We start from the raw sequence: 15710 nt of genomic DNA on the forward strand, positions 1-15710 counted from the left end.
AAAACACAGTGCAATATCTAATTAACCTTAAGCTTTTTTTCAAGTGGACTAGAAGTTCAATAAAACGATTTTCATTTTGAAACAATTTACTTTCAACATGATTGCAATAATTACTCACAGAAAAAAATGAGTACAATAATTTCACCTTTGAACGCAATAATCTCTATCGTGGACATAACTATGTGAAAATTGACAATGTTACATTTCCTATGAGATGTAGTTAAAGTGCTGGCGTATTGCAATGAATTCAAACGTTGAACTATTGCATTGAACTATTGCAATGATGTTGATGTACCGACATTGGACCGGTAAAATTTGTAGAAGTTCTGAAGATGGCATTGGCAATAATGCCATGAAAACGACCATAACTCTTAATGACATGTAGAATTCTGTGTTCAAGTGGCACAATCAACTTTTCTTGAAAGTGACTGAAGAGGTTGAAAAGCTATACGTGGTCCAGCATTAGTAGCTTTCAATTGGAGTCTGAAATGCATGAAGAATTTATCCTTTCAGGCTAAATTACTTTATATTTAGTATATACTCCACAAATTATCTCTATTATTACTAAACCGACAATAATTTATTAGTTCGTCAATCAAAATTTTAATCGGACCATTTAGAATTAGCACTTGACGAGTAAAATAGAAAAAGACTGAAGTCCGCTGCCGACACATACTATGTTATTATAAAATACATATGGTGTATAATATATATATATATATTTATATGGCTTCCCGTAGCAACGCACGGATATATTTGCTAGTATAGTTAACTTATGGTCACTCAAGAGTCGTCTTATTGTAATTTTGTGCACCACAAGAATTAATCTTATATTCCTATCCCAATTAATAAATGAATATTTTCAATATAGTTAGCAGTGACGATTGATTCTGTGTACCATGCATTTAAAAAGAATTTGTTAGAACCTGTAGTGTTTGAAATTGACAATTATGTGTAGCCAATAGGAACACTGAGATGCACTTGGGAATATGGCTATCAGTGATAATACTTGAGCATTACTTTTGTGGAAAAAAAGAATCCCGGTTTAACTCTTTGATTGCCTTTGACATAAGAATACATTGTGAAATGGGCCAGTGAACTTTCTTAGAATGCTAGCCTTTTATTTTTTTTATATATTCTTCTTCCAATCTTTGTCCCCGTGGAGCTGGTTGTGTGGCTTCCAGCCCTTTGTAGGAAAATGGAGGTTCAATACTGCATTGTCAACTGTCAAGGGAAAAGCACGCCTTGGATCGGTACTATTTCAGTTTACAGCCTCTGCTTTCTTATTAAATGTTAAAGGCCGGTAAAGGTTACAAGCTAATAAATAATTGGCTGTAGATTATTCACAAGAAGACTGCATCAGTTCTACTTTTTTTTAGAAAAAGGAACAGTTCCAGCCTTTGCGATGCACACAGCCTGATTCTTACATCATTCTCAGCATAAGAACTGAGTATACATAAATTAATAAAAAAGAGCGCACATAATATGAGAAAAATTAAAAGCAAAGTCTATTATTACTTCTTTATCCGTTTTTAGCAAAAATATTCAAGGCGACGATCTTCAACACCTTGCTTGCCGAGCGGATGGATCCCTTGTTGCCTCACGCTGCAACAGGGACCAAAACATAGCCAATATGCTCCTCTGAAAACACCCTGCATGAATGAAGAAATTCGTTTTTTCTCAAACACCACGTGTGCACCAAATAGCCCACATTAACGTTGAAACCCCCACAAATATTAATTTTTTTCTTTTCATCCTGTGCCTGTTAACCAATTTCCAAGCAAATGTATTTATCTATGTGGGATCAAGCCAGTAGCTATTTGAACTGTTCTCCAAATAGTCTTAGCATGTTGACAGTCAAAAAAAGGTGTTTAATCGTTTCATGACAATCAAGGAAACAATATTTTTTACTACCATTTCAATTCCTCTTAGCTAGATTGTCCTTTATTAAAATTACCCCTCGCCGAAGGTACCAAAGGAATATCTTGATTTTTAGAGGGATCTTAAGCTTCCATATTGACTTTAGAAAGGTCCTGAAGGCTATTAAGGTGGGAAGTTACTAGTTTGTCGGTTTCTTGGTATCTAACTAAGTTCTTTTGATTTGTCGACTGACTAGAAAGTGATTTTTGCCCGAAGAACTTCAACAAGTTTGATGAGGTCAGGAATAAAAGGGGCGGTGGTGCAAGAGCATCTCCAACGGATCGGAACCCGATCCTCTGACGTACTGTGCATGTCACTGCGCGTGGCCCCAGGCCCACGCGTCAGTGACGTGGTAGTACATCAGAGGAACCTCTTCCCAACAGATCATCCCTTCTCCAAATATCAAAATATTTTACCAATTCCAGCAAGTAATCTGCAATGGGCTCCAAATCACACGCGAAAACCAATGCCAGGGAAAAGCTGCTAGCCAAGTAATCTGCGCAACGGATGACCTAACAGCAAAGGACATTCGCTTGCAAATACGTATTGTATCATCTATCACACACAGCTTTCGCCAAGGGTTTGTGTACCTACAAACATTGTGGTCAGATCTTGGTTGAGCCAGAACCAGAAGCGAATTGATCATCATCATAACACGGGAGGGGTAAGACACATTTACATGGTTATATCAGTTGCGAATAAGTACAGGGTAAACAGGTACAGGTGCGCTACAGACATGAAACGTGAAAAAACATAAGCTAAATAAGTTACCCTCCGTGCTCAACAATACACCAACCATCCCCTCCAGCAATATGTGCCGTTCCTGGCAGTACATGGACACAATAGCCACCTCGGGTTTCAATATTAGATTTTTTTTTTAAGGCTGGCTCAACTGCAACAAGATGGTCAGGTCCTAAAACTCAAATGCGGGAAATGCAGATTGCCCTTTGGCAGTACCAGCAGCGACGTTTCCGTACATCCTTCCTATGGTCCAGTCCCAAATAAAGAACTAAATCCTGATTGCCTTCGAGCATGCTCTGGTAACAGCTTGCCGATAAGCTCCGGTGGTGCGTTTGCTAGCTGCAAAGGAACAAAAGAAAAATGATTTTACAGCTGCAGGTTAAAGAAAAGTATCTCTGCAATAATAATTACGACAATATGGATGCAAGACTTGCTTGACCGCCTCTGAGGCCTTCAACACAGTCACCACTCTTTATCAAAAAAAAAAAAAATCAATCACCACTCTGCCCCCACCATAATGGCACCCCCATACCTTCTTGCAGTGCATGTGCACCACTGTTCACTACTCCCTCACCTCGCCACCTCCTCTACCTTCCAACAACTACCACAAACCAATACCCTAAAACTGAAGCTCCTTTCCAATATCCATCTCCCATCAACCTTGTGGCCTCGCTATCACCCACCCTACCATTTACCCAAATTTTACAATTCAGATACCAGGAATGCTCATACTAGGTGAAACCCTGATGCTGCCACCAGCCACCACTACTGCCTGAAGAACCGCTCAAGTGTGGTGGGACTGTGTTCCTTAGGGCATGCTATTTGCAATGAACCAATGAGTAGAGAGGAAACACTGCTCATATATAAGCAAACCATGTTGTTGTAGAAAAAAGCAGGGCACTATGCATGGCACGCAACATAGAACATAGCAAAACATGCTGACTTGTCAAGGACTCATGTTCAGTGAATGTGATTTTAGCCACTAATGCCTATCAAGTATCAGTGAAATGCCACAAAAAATATACAATGGAAGAATATAAAATGAATCTACCAATGCCATTTTCCTGTGGCCAATTGACACTTTTTCATACATAGTCAAGATCTCAGAAAGGAATTATATTTAGGAATAGAATGAAAAATAAGATTGCCTTGAAATCACTTACTTCCTGCTTAAAGTTGAACAGTGGAGGGAATGGGCGTCCGTTTGGGAGCCTTGCGTGTGGTTCTCGTAACTCGTCAAAGAACGAATGAGCACACGCCTCAAGCTGGAACAGTAATTCAAGAAGCAATGAACTCAGTGAAGAGGAGAGAAAGATTCCATTACTGTACATTTATATTCACCACATATATATTATACCTAAACTTTACGCATTTACCATGATACGTGAAGGCAACATGACTAGGTTTGCAGAATGGTAGGTCACAGGTGCTATGTTAGCACACTCAATTTGTGGATGATGTATTTGTTACCGTCACACTATTATGTTGATTTGGTGCAAATTTTAGTTTCCTTACCAAGCACAGGCAACAAATTATGCATAAATTGAGGCTTTTGTAATCTTTCATTTCTATGTTCAAAGTTGTGGTGTAATGTTTCTAGTGGTTATGGTACACTTTATTTGAAATCCATTGCAAAGCACTCTATATTTAGAATTTCTTTTGTTAAGCACTGTCATCATGTCATGATTGTGTATGAGAAACATAAGATAAAATTTTTGTCCAATTATGCATGACTGAGACAATCAATTCTATATTTGGAATATTTGAGAACCACTGAATTACAACAGGTAGTTTCTTATTTTGAAAACTTTTGACCACAATATCAATACCAAAAATCAGGACTCATATTAGTACAACTATATATGCCACCGAATAATGTCCTATGTTCAAGATACAACGTCCCAATAGCATGTAGCCCTGGCCACATGGCATATTGTGGAACATGTAGTCATTCATGGGAATGTTTGGACTCCCTACTGTTGTTCCCTTCATCAAAGATCACAGGAAAATACAATAATTATTAAAATGCTGAATTTACTAACACGATACATATGCAGATTCCAGGCAAATCCTGCATCATCCCTAAAAAGTTAGTAAGTATTTGATCTCCTAGTGGATTCCAAAAAGGTGTTTGTCCCTTCTTTTATACTATCAATTTTGATATTTCCTCAACCTTGAAAGAGCACAAGTTCTTGCATTCATTTGAATCAGCACGCAAGTCCTCCAAAACAATTTGGCATTACAAAGTCTGCTATCTGCCAGTATTTAGAATACTGGACCTGAACTGGACCTGAGTCACACAAGTGATCGGAGACGGGACCCTTTATTCCAATGTATCAAATATTAAGCAAGATGATCACCAGCAACTATCAGGCTATACTAGAAAGCTTAACCACGGGAAATACTAAAAACAATTCAACATAGTCAACAGACCATTAATGAGACAAACAGAGATGAAAAATCTTACAGCACTACACCGCAGATTTGGTGAATACTGGAGAAGGCGGGAAACAAGATCTATTGCTTCTGGAGGCATTCGCTTGTGGAAGATCTGCAGCATAACCATTGTGATAAGAACTCCATTAGGAACATCAAAGAATAAGGGAGATCATATGACAATAGAAAATTGTATCGCAGATCATGTTTTACACATGACAATAATATATACATTGGTATCTTCCATGTGTTACAACTTATTGAGATATCCAAAGTAGAAAATTGAATGGATCTGAAGTTTGACTTTAATGAGTGGCAGTTTGATCCTATACGGTCAAAGGAAATTCATGGAAATTGAACAATAGCCACTCTGCTGGAAATTCGTATGTAGGTCTAGTTTAAGGAAAGAACGTAAGGGAGAAACCCACTGAGATTGCGTGAGCTCCACCAGAGTGGACATATCAATAGATTTTATTTAAGAGTTTCCACTAAGTATAAATGTGCACATACCTTGTGCCATGGACACGCTTTTATCTGAGGAAACTTGAATTCTGTGTAATTGGGATTCATACACCGGATTTCCTCCCTTGTTGGAGTACCCAAAACCTGCATGGAGTTCATCTTTGTTCAATTCTGGAAAGTACCAAAGTCTATAGCAAATAACTTCCTCAAATAATTAATTATAGAATGCATGAAAACCCATTAATTACCTTGATAATCTCAACAAGCTGGTCCACAGCACTTTCACCAGGAAACAAAGGCTAATAAATTGCAAAAAAAGAGATTCATTCAGTGTAACTTCACTGCTGAAATCGAATTGCAACAGCTTAAAAGATGTAAAGAGATGTAAGCCAATAAAGGAGGGTAACTAAAGCACTTACTTGACCAAGAAGAAGCTCAGCAAGAACACATCCAGCGGACCATATATCAATAGATGTTGTGTATTCAGTTGCACCAAATATGAGCTCAGGAGCACGATAGTAACGTGAGCATATATACGATATATTTGCTTCACCTTTAACCTGATAAGTTGGTGTATTTCAAAAATAAGATTCAAAGGTCTCAACCAAATAAAAAAAACACTAACAGAAATGCTGGTGCACAAAATGTTTGGATTTGGATGGGAATCAAAGGTGGATTTGGAATTTTATCTAGAACAGACTTCATGAATGGAAGGATAGAAAAAGGTTCTCATAGTAAGTCTTGCACAAGAAACCAGCTAACACCACATAGTACTACTTCCTATTCAGACACCTCAACACATTGTTCTGTAAAGTTTAGAATTTAGTTACCGATGATATCATAATATTGTTGAGTAAAACACAAAATTCATATTAAGTTGGATCGAAGGTCAGGTTCCAGGTGCCAACATTGAAAGTTTTTCTAAAAAAAGAAATCCAAAATTCCAAATTCAATGCACACATTCTTAATGTTTATAACCCAGTCCCACAAGGCCTGAGTCCATGAATCAATACTGCTTATTAGTGGCATCCCTTATGCGACCAAAAATACATTTTGCGAAGAAGCATACTGTTTCCACTGGAATTAGCATGCCATACATGCTAGAGTCCCATTAATCATTTGATGGCATACGAATTAGCAAATGCAGATATTAAGACCTTGCACCATCAAATCATGGCACAGCACAAAAATTAGTAAATTTTCTACTTTTGTGTCTTAACAATTCATGATGAACAATTTTATACAATAAAATTGAAAAATACAATAGTATTCCTGGCTTTTATCAATAGAGCACGTAAGTACCAAGATTTTAGCACTCCCATCAATCATTTGATGGCATACGAATTAGCAAATGCACATATTAGGACCACATATCAACTCACAGTCACAGCACAAAAAAAAAGTAAATTTCCTAGTTTGGTTTCTTAACAGTTTATGATGTTTCAGTTACATTCAATTTTATACAAAATATTGAAATAAAAGGACAATAATATTACTGCCTCTTATCATTAGAGCATGTACATACCAAGATTTTAGCACTCCCGAAGTCACAAACCTTGACCTGGTGGGAAAGAGGATCCACCTATCAAACGATAAGAAAAGGTGAAGATTAGCAATTTTCCACTGAAACATCATGAACAGGAAGTCAAGAACAGCCACATGTCTAGGATAAAAATCAGCATACCAAAATATTCTGAGGCTTAATATCTCGGTGGCAAACTCCTGGTACAGTATGAATATAAGCTAAACCCCGGAATATCTGCACAATATATCAAAAAAATGTAAAATGTTAAAACTTAAAACACCACTTCTAGCAAATGCATATCAAGATAGCATGCAATTCTACCACGACCCACCTGGTACATGTACAGTTTAACATATATGAGGGGCATCCTCTGCTTCATGTCTTTGTAGTGTTTCAGAACACGATAAAGTGACTCTGGAACAAACTCCATCACTAAGTTAAGGAAAAGTTCGTCTCTACTTGTGGTAGAGAAGAAACAGTGCTTCAGGGAAATGACATTGCAATGGTCAATCGATCGCATTATCTGCAGCTCCCTATTCTTGTATCTTTTATCCTGTAGAACCTTCTTAATGGCAACAGTTTCGCCAGTCTCAATGCATTTTGCCTGAATCCATGCACACAGCCACACACCATGAACAGATGAGTCAAAGTGAGAGAAAAATGCCAAATTGGAAAAAATAATATGACAAGCAAGCTATCCCTGACCTGGAAGACAACCCCAAATGATCCAATTCCAACAACTCCCTCGGCCATATAGCTAATGGTCTAGAGAACACAAATTACAAGGTAATAAGTCAGAGTGGTATCACCCTCATCATGTAACTCAGCACAATCAAGTGAATTTCTTTCTCCAAAACCTACCCTTTTTGGCTCACCGTTCTTTCCCCCAATTGTGGTCGAGATTATATGTCCTGTAACTGCATCATTCCCCCCCATAACAGTAGCGACATGCTGTCGTGTAACACAAACAAAATGCAAGCCATAAGCAAAATATGAAGCGTCAAATCAGTAAGGAGAAAAAAATGAATTCGATATACTTGGTGAGTTAATTTGGCATCAGCATTTGGTTGCTTCACCTGGTTTGCAGCAGCAACATTAGCAGGCACCAGCACATCATGCTAGCATTGCCCTAAGTGAGCAAACCAAAATACTACCGAGTATTTCCTATTCATGGAATCTGTATCCAGACAACTAAGTTACAAACTCAATGCAACGAAAACCACGGAATGTAACAGCTATGCCAACTGCCACTTCACATGAACCCAAATAAAGTCATACATCAAAACCGGTAACTGAAATAGTATCTAGAAGACAACTTCTAGAACACATTTCGGGCGGCTTTAGCCGCCGTTTAAAGCACCACGAGAGTGGAAACGCTTGCAATGGCAGCACGCAAAGTTGCCGGCCGGGGGAGCATGGAACAGCAGGTTCCCTACCCCGGAAAGCAAAGGAAAGCTACCAGAGCTCTAACTGTCTCCAACGTAACACGCCCATCAGCCTCCAAATCAACACGAAAGCAAGGGGCGCAAGGCGCGAGCCACTGGCGGAATGAGGCAGCAAGCGAGCAGCCCCAATCCTGACAAGCGGGCAGCACAGATCGCGCAAGCAGACCGGAGCCAGGACCGCCTCCCGGCCTCCCGGGGCCGGGAACGCCGCAGCTAACAGATCCGCGCCGCACAGGCAGATCCAGGCAGGAGGAAGGGAAGCAAGCAACCCTAGCCGGCTATGCCCCTAGACAGCGGAGCTCCCGTTCCCCCCGAGGCGAGCGTTGAGGTGGAGGGAACGTGCGCGCTCACCTTCTCGTCGGCGGAGGCGCGCGGCGGGTCGACCTCCATGGCGTCGGCGGCGGGGAGGGGCCCACCGCCGGGCGCAGTGGTGGCCATGTGGGGCGGTCGTCGCTCTGCGGCTGGCCTCTCTCTCTCTCTCTCCTCGGTGATGGGGGGCGGGGAGGGCTGCTGCTTCGGGGCTGGTGCCGCTGCTAGCGTGGCCGTGAGGAGGGGGCCATGGGGTGGTGTGGGCACTGTCCCTGTCTGCCCACTGCCCACCACCACGCCGCTTTTTTATTCCTTTCCGGTCTTCTTCCTTCCGCCCGTTGGGCAAAGCAGAGCACACGGAGCAGGGGAGCTCTGCTTTTGCTCGGTTTCGCGATGCCAGAGCGCGGCGTTGGCATTTTTGGCAGGAGATTTAGTAGGACTGGGCCTCCAGCCCACTATCCCTGACTTGGAACGCATTTGGCCCAGTTTTTTTTTAATTGTCGGCGCCTTGTGTGGGACCACGGGCGGAAACAATGTGGGCTACGAAATGAGGCCAGCCCATAGCCCCCTCTTATAAGATGTGTTAGAGCCAACAAATTACTAATCACACTCCTTAATACTAAAAAAATTGATATTTTCTATTGGAGGTACTCCAGCAGATTATCAATCCAATCCCATTATCTAAAAATTTTTAGTAATCATCAAAATACACCTCCCTCTCACCTAAATGAAGGGGATTTATCTCTCTGCCTTATTCTTGGTGATTAAATTTTGATAGTTTGTTGTAACAACCATTACCAAAAATACAAAAGTAGTTATTGATAATGGAAAGAGAGTATGTTTTGGGTGTGAGGCATGAGTAAGCATCTTGATGAATCTTTTATATATTTTACCATTTTAAAAATACTAGAAATATATTTAGAACACAGCTAAGTTACGATCGGTCGTACCATAAATATAGCCCCCGTACGGCCTTGCCTAATCTGGCAATTCTAGACTCCCTCCCCCTCCATGCTTTTGGCGCCAACCAGAGCTGGTACGCGCCGCCCTAGCCCCTAGTAAAAAATGCAAAAAGAGTCTCCGTTAGGATCCACTTACCTTGCGCCCCCGTTTCCCTGTTAAATTGGCCTAGAAAACAAAAAGCTTGCCCTAGATGCCGCCTCTCGACAGCAAAAATACCAGATTTCTCTTTGCCCATCACGCCTGACAAGACGACAGCGACAAGTAAGATTGCTCAGCCACATATGAACAACAGCAAAAAAGATTGATTGACAAATGAGAGAAAAGCACAAATAAAAGAGGTGCGTATGCACATATTTACTTAAGTTGTTGTATCTTGGGTTTAGGGTTCCTGCATAGATCTAGGTAGATCTGTATAGATTTGTATGTACACAAATTTACTTGAGCATTTCAACAAGAACATAGAGCTGGCGTAGGCTGATATATACAGTAGATTTGGGATGCATAAAGAATCAAAAATCTGCTTGGTGCCAAATCTGCTTGATGTTGTGCCCACCTGGCCTAACCTTCATTGTTCCTTTCCTCCCCACCCTAGCATGTTAGCTTTTTGTTAAAATAGAATTGACTGCAAGAAAAATGAAAATTGAAAATATTAGCATGTTAGTTTTTTTACAGTAGATTAGCTTACTAATTGGAAAAAATACTTGGGCAATATACTCATTTTGCCCTTTTGTAAACATATTATTGCTAGCATGTTAGCTTTTGTTACAGATGTAATGTGTTTAAAAAAATACTTGGACAAAGTATTCTATTTTGCCATTTAGTATACACATTATTGGCTGGTGTGGGGGATAGAATAGATGCTAATCTGCTTGATAACAAAATATAGCGTGTAGACACCATGGACTTGAATGAGCTCCCCAGAATTTGATTATGGTTTTCTAGATGAAGGAGTTAATTCAAATCCTTCCTATTGCACCTAACCAACCCTTGTTGTTCCAACTTTACAGGACAAAAACCATCAAGCACAGCAAGATGTTGGCAGCACCATAGTTGCTGGAAGTGGTACCCAAAATGCTCACGCTTATGTTGTTAACACCCAAGAAGTTACTGCTGTTGGTGGTGGTGTTGTTGAGGAACTTGTAGAATGGGTACGGGAAGATGTAGTAGAAGAGGTTTGGCTAACACATCCAGTGCCATACACAGGTCGGATATTTTGCACTAAACAAGAGACAAGAGAGTTCTACAACTCATATGCAAAGAGGATTGGGTTTTCTATCCGTACAAGCACTACACGCATTTCATGTTTGACAAGAGAACATCACAAGGTTCAGTTTGTGTGTAGCAAGGAAGGTCAGGGGAGGAAGGTGAAAGAAGATCAAGGGACTGTTGCATTTGAGGAAACCAATTTTGTTGAAGAAGATTCAGAACCTAAGGATACTAATGAGGGTTCAGTAAAGAAAAAGAAAAGAAGCTCGATGGTGGCAGAAAGAGGCTAGGATGGTTCTGAAGCTAATTGCTGATAGGTGGCATGTAATATAATTTGCACCAGATCACAACCATGAGCTTGTTGTGAAGCCGTCGTTGAAAAAGTTTCTAAGGTCTCATAGAGGGATCCCTAAACAGGAAGGATTTCATTGCATTGCTGCACGGATGCAACTTGAGCACTCGTCGAATAATACAGCTGATATACAGCTGATGAATGAGCTTTATGGTTCTATGCAGCTAGTTCCATATGAAGGAAAAGATGTTGGCAACTTCCGCTACACTATTCGAAGAACAGAAAAGTACCAAGATGTGCAGGAAACCTTGGACTACTTTAGAGAGCTGGAACAAGAAAATCCATTCTTCCACAAAATTAAGCTTGATGCTGAGCACAGGGTGGAGTGCCTATTTTGGGTTGATGGTGCTGCAAGGCATGCCTACATTGAATCTTACAATGATTTTATGCCTTTTGATGGTACCTACATAACAAACATGTATGATATGCCCTTTACTCCATTTATTGGTATCAACAGGCATGGGTAGTCCTTTATGTTTGGTTGTGCTTTCATAAGGGATGGGAAAACGCCTAGCTATATCTGGTTGTTTGAGACATTCCTAGAGGCAATAAAAGGTAAAGCACCCATGAGCATTATCACTGATCAGGATACAGCTGCTATGAGGTATGCAATTGCGCAAGTTTTTCCAAACACAAATCGCAGGAATTGCCGGTGGCACATAATGGACAAGTTTTCTAGATACAGTAGGGCCTGCCATAGATGATAATGAAGAACTGGAAGATGATTTTAAAGAGTGTAGGAACTACACAATGACTCCGGATGAGTTTGAAGCAAGATGGTCAACGATGCTAACCAAATATAATTTGCAAGATAATGTGCATTTTCAGCGCCTCTATGCGATCTGAAGCAGTTTTGTGAAAGCATACTACATGCATTATTTTACCCCTTCTTGCAATCAACTCAGAGGAGCGAGGGGTTCAATGTTGTTCTTAAAAAGTATGTGAACCCCAACATATCTGTTCTACACTTTGTTAAGCAGTATCAAAAAATTCAGGATAAGTTCCTTGTTGCTCAGGATGGCAGGACTTTAGGACAGATGACAGGGAGAAAAAGAGGTGGTCGAAATATCCTATAGAGAGGCATGCAACTACTGTGTACACTAAGAATCTTTTCTATAGGTTCTCAAAAGAGTTTGAAAAGACAACAGAATACGATGTGAAACCTGAAGGTCAATTCCAATGTTGGCTAGTGCCAAACAACATTTTTGTCTATGGTTATGGCAAAAGAACCTACCTTGTGACAGCAGTTGAGGATGAGGAAAGCTATTTGATAGAGATGGATGCTTTGTTGCCATATAATCAAGGTGATGACAAGATTGGGTGTGAAGGCTATTCCTCAATGGTACATATTGAAAAGATGGACACAAGAAGCAGTTCTTGACAATAAGAGCACTGCCCCTAATGCCCATGTGCAAACTAATTTTATAGCTCGTGGTATGCCATTAAATAACAAAAAGAACTTTGTGGTTTACCAATCTCTCTACAACGTTTGCAAATTTGGCAGTTGAGGGATGTAAATCAAAAGAAGCGTATTTTATGGACAATCACATAAGGGTGATGCGCTCTGAAGTTGAAGAATGAAGAAAAAGAAACAAAAGCAGCGCACAGAGGGGCGCAGATGTCCAGCATCTGTCCCTGATGATGGTCCTACTGTGCCTATTGTTGCAGCAGAGGACACACATGGTCTGTCTAAATCTGTAGCACTTAATGATCTGTCTGCTAATCCTGAAGTGCCTGAAAATGCAGGTGTTTTAGCGCCTATGCCAACTGGTAAGAAAAAATATTGCAATACACCCCCACCCCTGTGCTGTCCCTTGATGCTAATACGATGAAGATTTGCATGCAGGTAAAAACTGTGGTGCCCTGATAATAATCCTGCTGCATTGGGGTGCAACGACGACAAATTTAGGCAACCCTCCGAGATCAAAAATGAAAGGGCGCAAGAAGGAAAAAAGACTTAAGAGAGGGATGAATGCAGAGGCAAAGAGGAAGAACAAGTGCGGGATCTGCAAGTTGACTGGTCATAATGCTGCAAGGTGCCTCGATAAAATAGGTAGAGAAGATGGATAGTCAGGGTCTATGGCTGTTAACTGAGGAAAAACTGCAAAGAAAAAAAGACTTGGGGAGCACGAAGGTGGAGGGATGCTACATATAGCTAGGATATGTCATCCATATCTTATAACTTATTCAATACAGAGTTTTGTACCGGTGCATTTTCAGCTAAAGAGACAATGCTTCCTAGAAATATTATGTCATACCTATTGAACAGCTGAAAATACTTATGAAGTTGCCTATTGCAAATTTTTGAAATGCTTATATCATACCTATTGGATAGTACTGAAATGCTAACGAGAATATGAAAAAAGTATCATACCTATATTAGATTTAAAATGGGTTCCCATTCTGGGTCATTTTTATCATATTTGGGCCACTTGTGTGTCAATATTTTGCGTATGTTTGACATATCCTTCTCATTCAAATGGCTCACCGAGTGTCCATCCCAATACTGAGCATGCATGAGCATGTGAAGCCCACAATCTTTGCTTCATGAGCGAGCATTATCAACATGTAAGTTTGTGGCAACATTTTCTCATTGTAAAAAAAGGAGTAGAGACACCAAAAAAGAAAAAAGTGGCATTGACTTACTTAAATGTCTGCTTTGGGACTGCAATATCAACGAGTTCATAATTATCTATTGGATGCTTTGAATTGGCGTACTGGTCCTTCTATAAGGAAAATGACACTTAAGCCATTGTTTGTGATTTTGGTGACTGAATAACAACATAACCATTGGGAGTAATATTTTGTCAAGACATACTTTTGTAGATGTTTATAGGTTCCAAGAATGCAATGGAAGCCATCCAAATGATCAAGAAAGAAAAGACCCACAAAGAAACAAAGTCAAAACAAGCGAAGATACGAGTTAGAGACTTAAAAGGTTTTGAATTGGATGAGTTTGCTTAACTCAGGAATCCTTATTTTGCCTGAAAGACTAAATTGGTCAGGAAAAGTGGGATCACTGAATTAGTCGGTCATCCCAGGATCTAGTGCATTTTCTAGTTACACAGACAGATTAATTCGGTCCTCCTCAAGTGTACTGACAGTATTAATTGGTGATAATTATGCTAAGGCAGCTGAACTCTAGTTTTGCCTCAGATTAATTCAATCCTCATTGAGTGTACTGATAGTAGTAATCGGTGATACTATGCTGAGGCAGCTGAACACTAGTTTTGCCTGACAGATTAATTTGGTCCACATTAAGTGTACGGGCAATATTAATCGGTGAGGTTATGAACTCTTGCAAACCTCTCTGGATTGACCGAAAGGTTCGGTGATTGTGAAGAAAAGGCTCGGACCGAATTAATCGGTCAGCTATCAGTGATCGTTGGCCCTGTTTGAAAAGGGAGCACCGACACTACTACAGAACATAGCTATAGTATAACACCAACTTGTGTTACTATACTTAACTAAATGTGTTACTAGCTCTCCTAGTAACACATCTTGTTAGTGAACTTATTTTTATTGTTACTACTTTATGATGTATTGGAACAAAAGACATGTGTTCTTTTACATCCAAAAAAGTGTTACCATTTTGTAACACAATTACTTACTTAATGGAAGATTGATCAAGTGTTACAATAGTTCTCTTGTGTAACATAATTTTTATGCTATAATAACGCTTTAACATTATGATAGTAACACTTTTTGAGAACATTACTTGGTATTTTCGGAACACAATTTGTAACACATATTTTACCTATTGTAACACATTCAAAATTTCAAAAAAATTATAATATACAATTACATATGGGATATAATCTGCATGAAATTTTCAAAGGGACCGTGACAAATTACACGATCACACAAGCCACAAACTCCAATAACCAAAGAAAATTGCACTTTTCATAGGAAGGAAACATAGAACTTGCCCACATCATTTGATATTATATACACAACTACATGATTCTAAAGGGCAAATGTGCCATAAGAAATTAATCATCACTAGAAATCTGTGCCAATAGAAATGAGAAACTACAAATGTGTGCCACTAGAAATGAGATATAAGTATATAGTATTCTTGAAATCCATTGCTTCACGATTCAACCATTGATCATTTCAACATGCATAGTGCAAGGGAGATGTAAAATTAATCACTTGAACATGCATGAGGTAGCTAACACTACATATTAAGAATGGTAGCTATAACATATATACACAAATCGAAGGCCAAGCAATTGGTACTCCTTTGGTACGGGCATCACCGATGGTTCTGTAGCAGGTCACGGGCCTCACTAATGGCTCCTCTTGTATAGTAGGGTGATTGATACGCACTTTGTAGAATTGCTTTCCT

General features: G+C 39.8%; 1 protein-coding gene across 1 annotated transcript; it reads right to left on the reverse strand.

The window, feature by feature from the left end:
- Nucleotides 1-2550: 2550 nt before the first annotated feature.
- LOC112889429 (shaggy-related protein kinase GSK4) lies at nt 2551-9207 on the reverse strand. The gene is made up of 12 exons (XM_025956050.1): nt 8881-9207; nt 7946-8035; nt 7790-7849; nt 7416-7688; nt 7244-7318; nt 7085-7141; nt 5979-6119; nt 5808-5858; nt 5608-5703; nt 5129-5212; nt 3825-3926; nt 2551-3000 (listed from the first exon to the last, which is right to left on the reverse strand). The coding sequence occupies exons 1-12, from the start codon at nt 8965-8967 to the stop codon at nt 2905-2907; spliced, it is 1212 nt and encodes a 403-aa protein (XP_025811835.1). The 5' UTR covers nt 8968-9207; the 3' UTR covers nt 2551-2904.
- Between the last annotated feature and the right edge of the window lie 6503 nt (nt 9208-15710).

This window comes from Panicum hallii, chromosome 4 (genome assembly GCF_002211085.1).
Source record: "Panicum hallii strain FIL2 chromosome 4, PHallii_v3.1, whole genome shotgun sequence".
In the NCBI taxonomy this organism is placed as follows: Eukaryota; Viridiplantae; Streptophyta; class Magnoliopsida; order Poales; family Poaceae; genus Panicum; species Panicum hallii.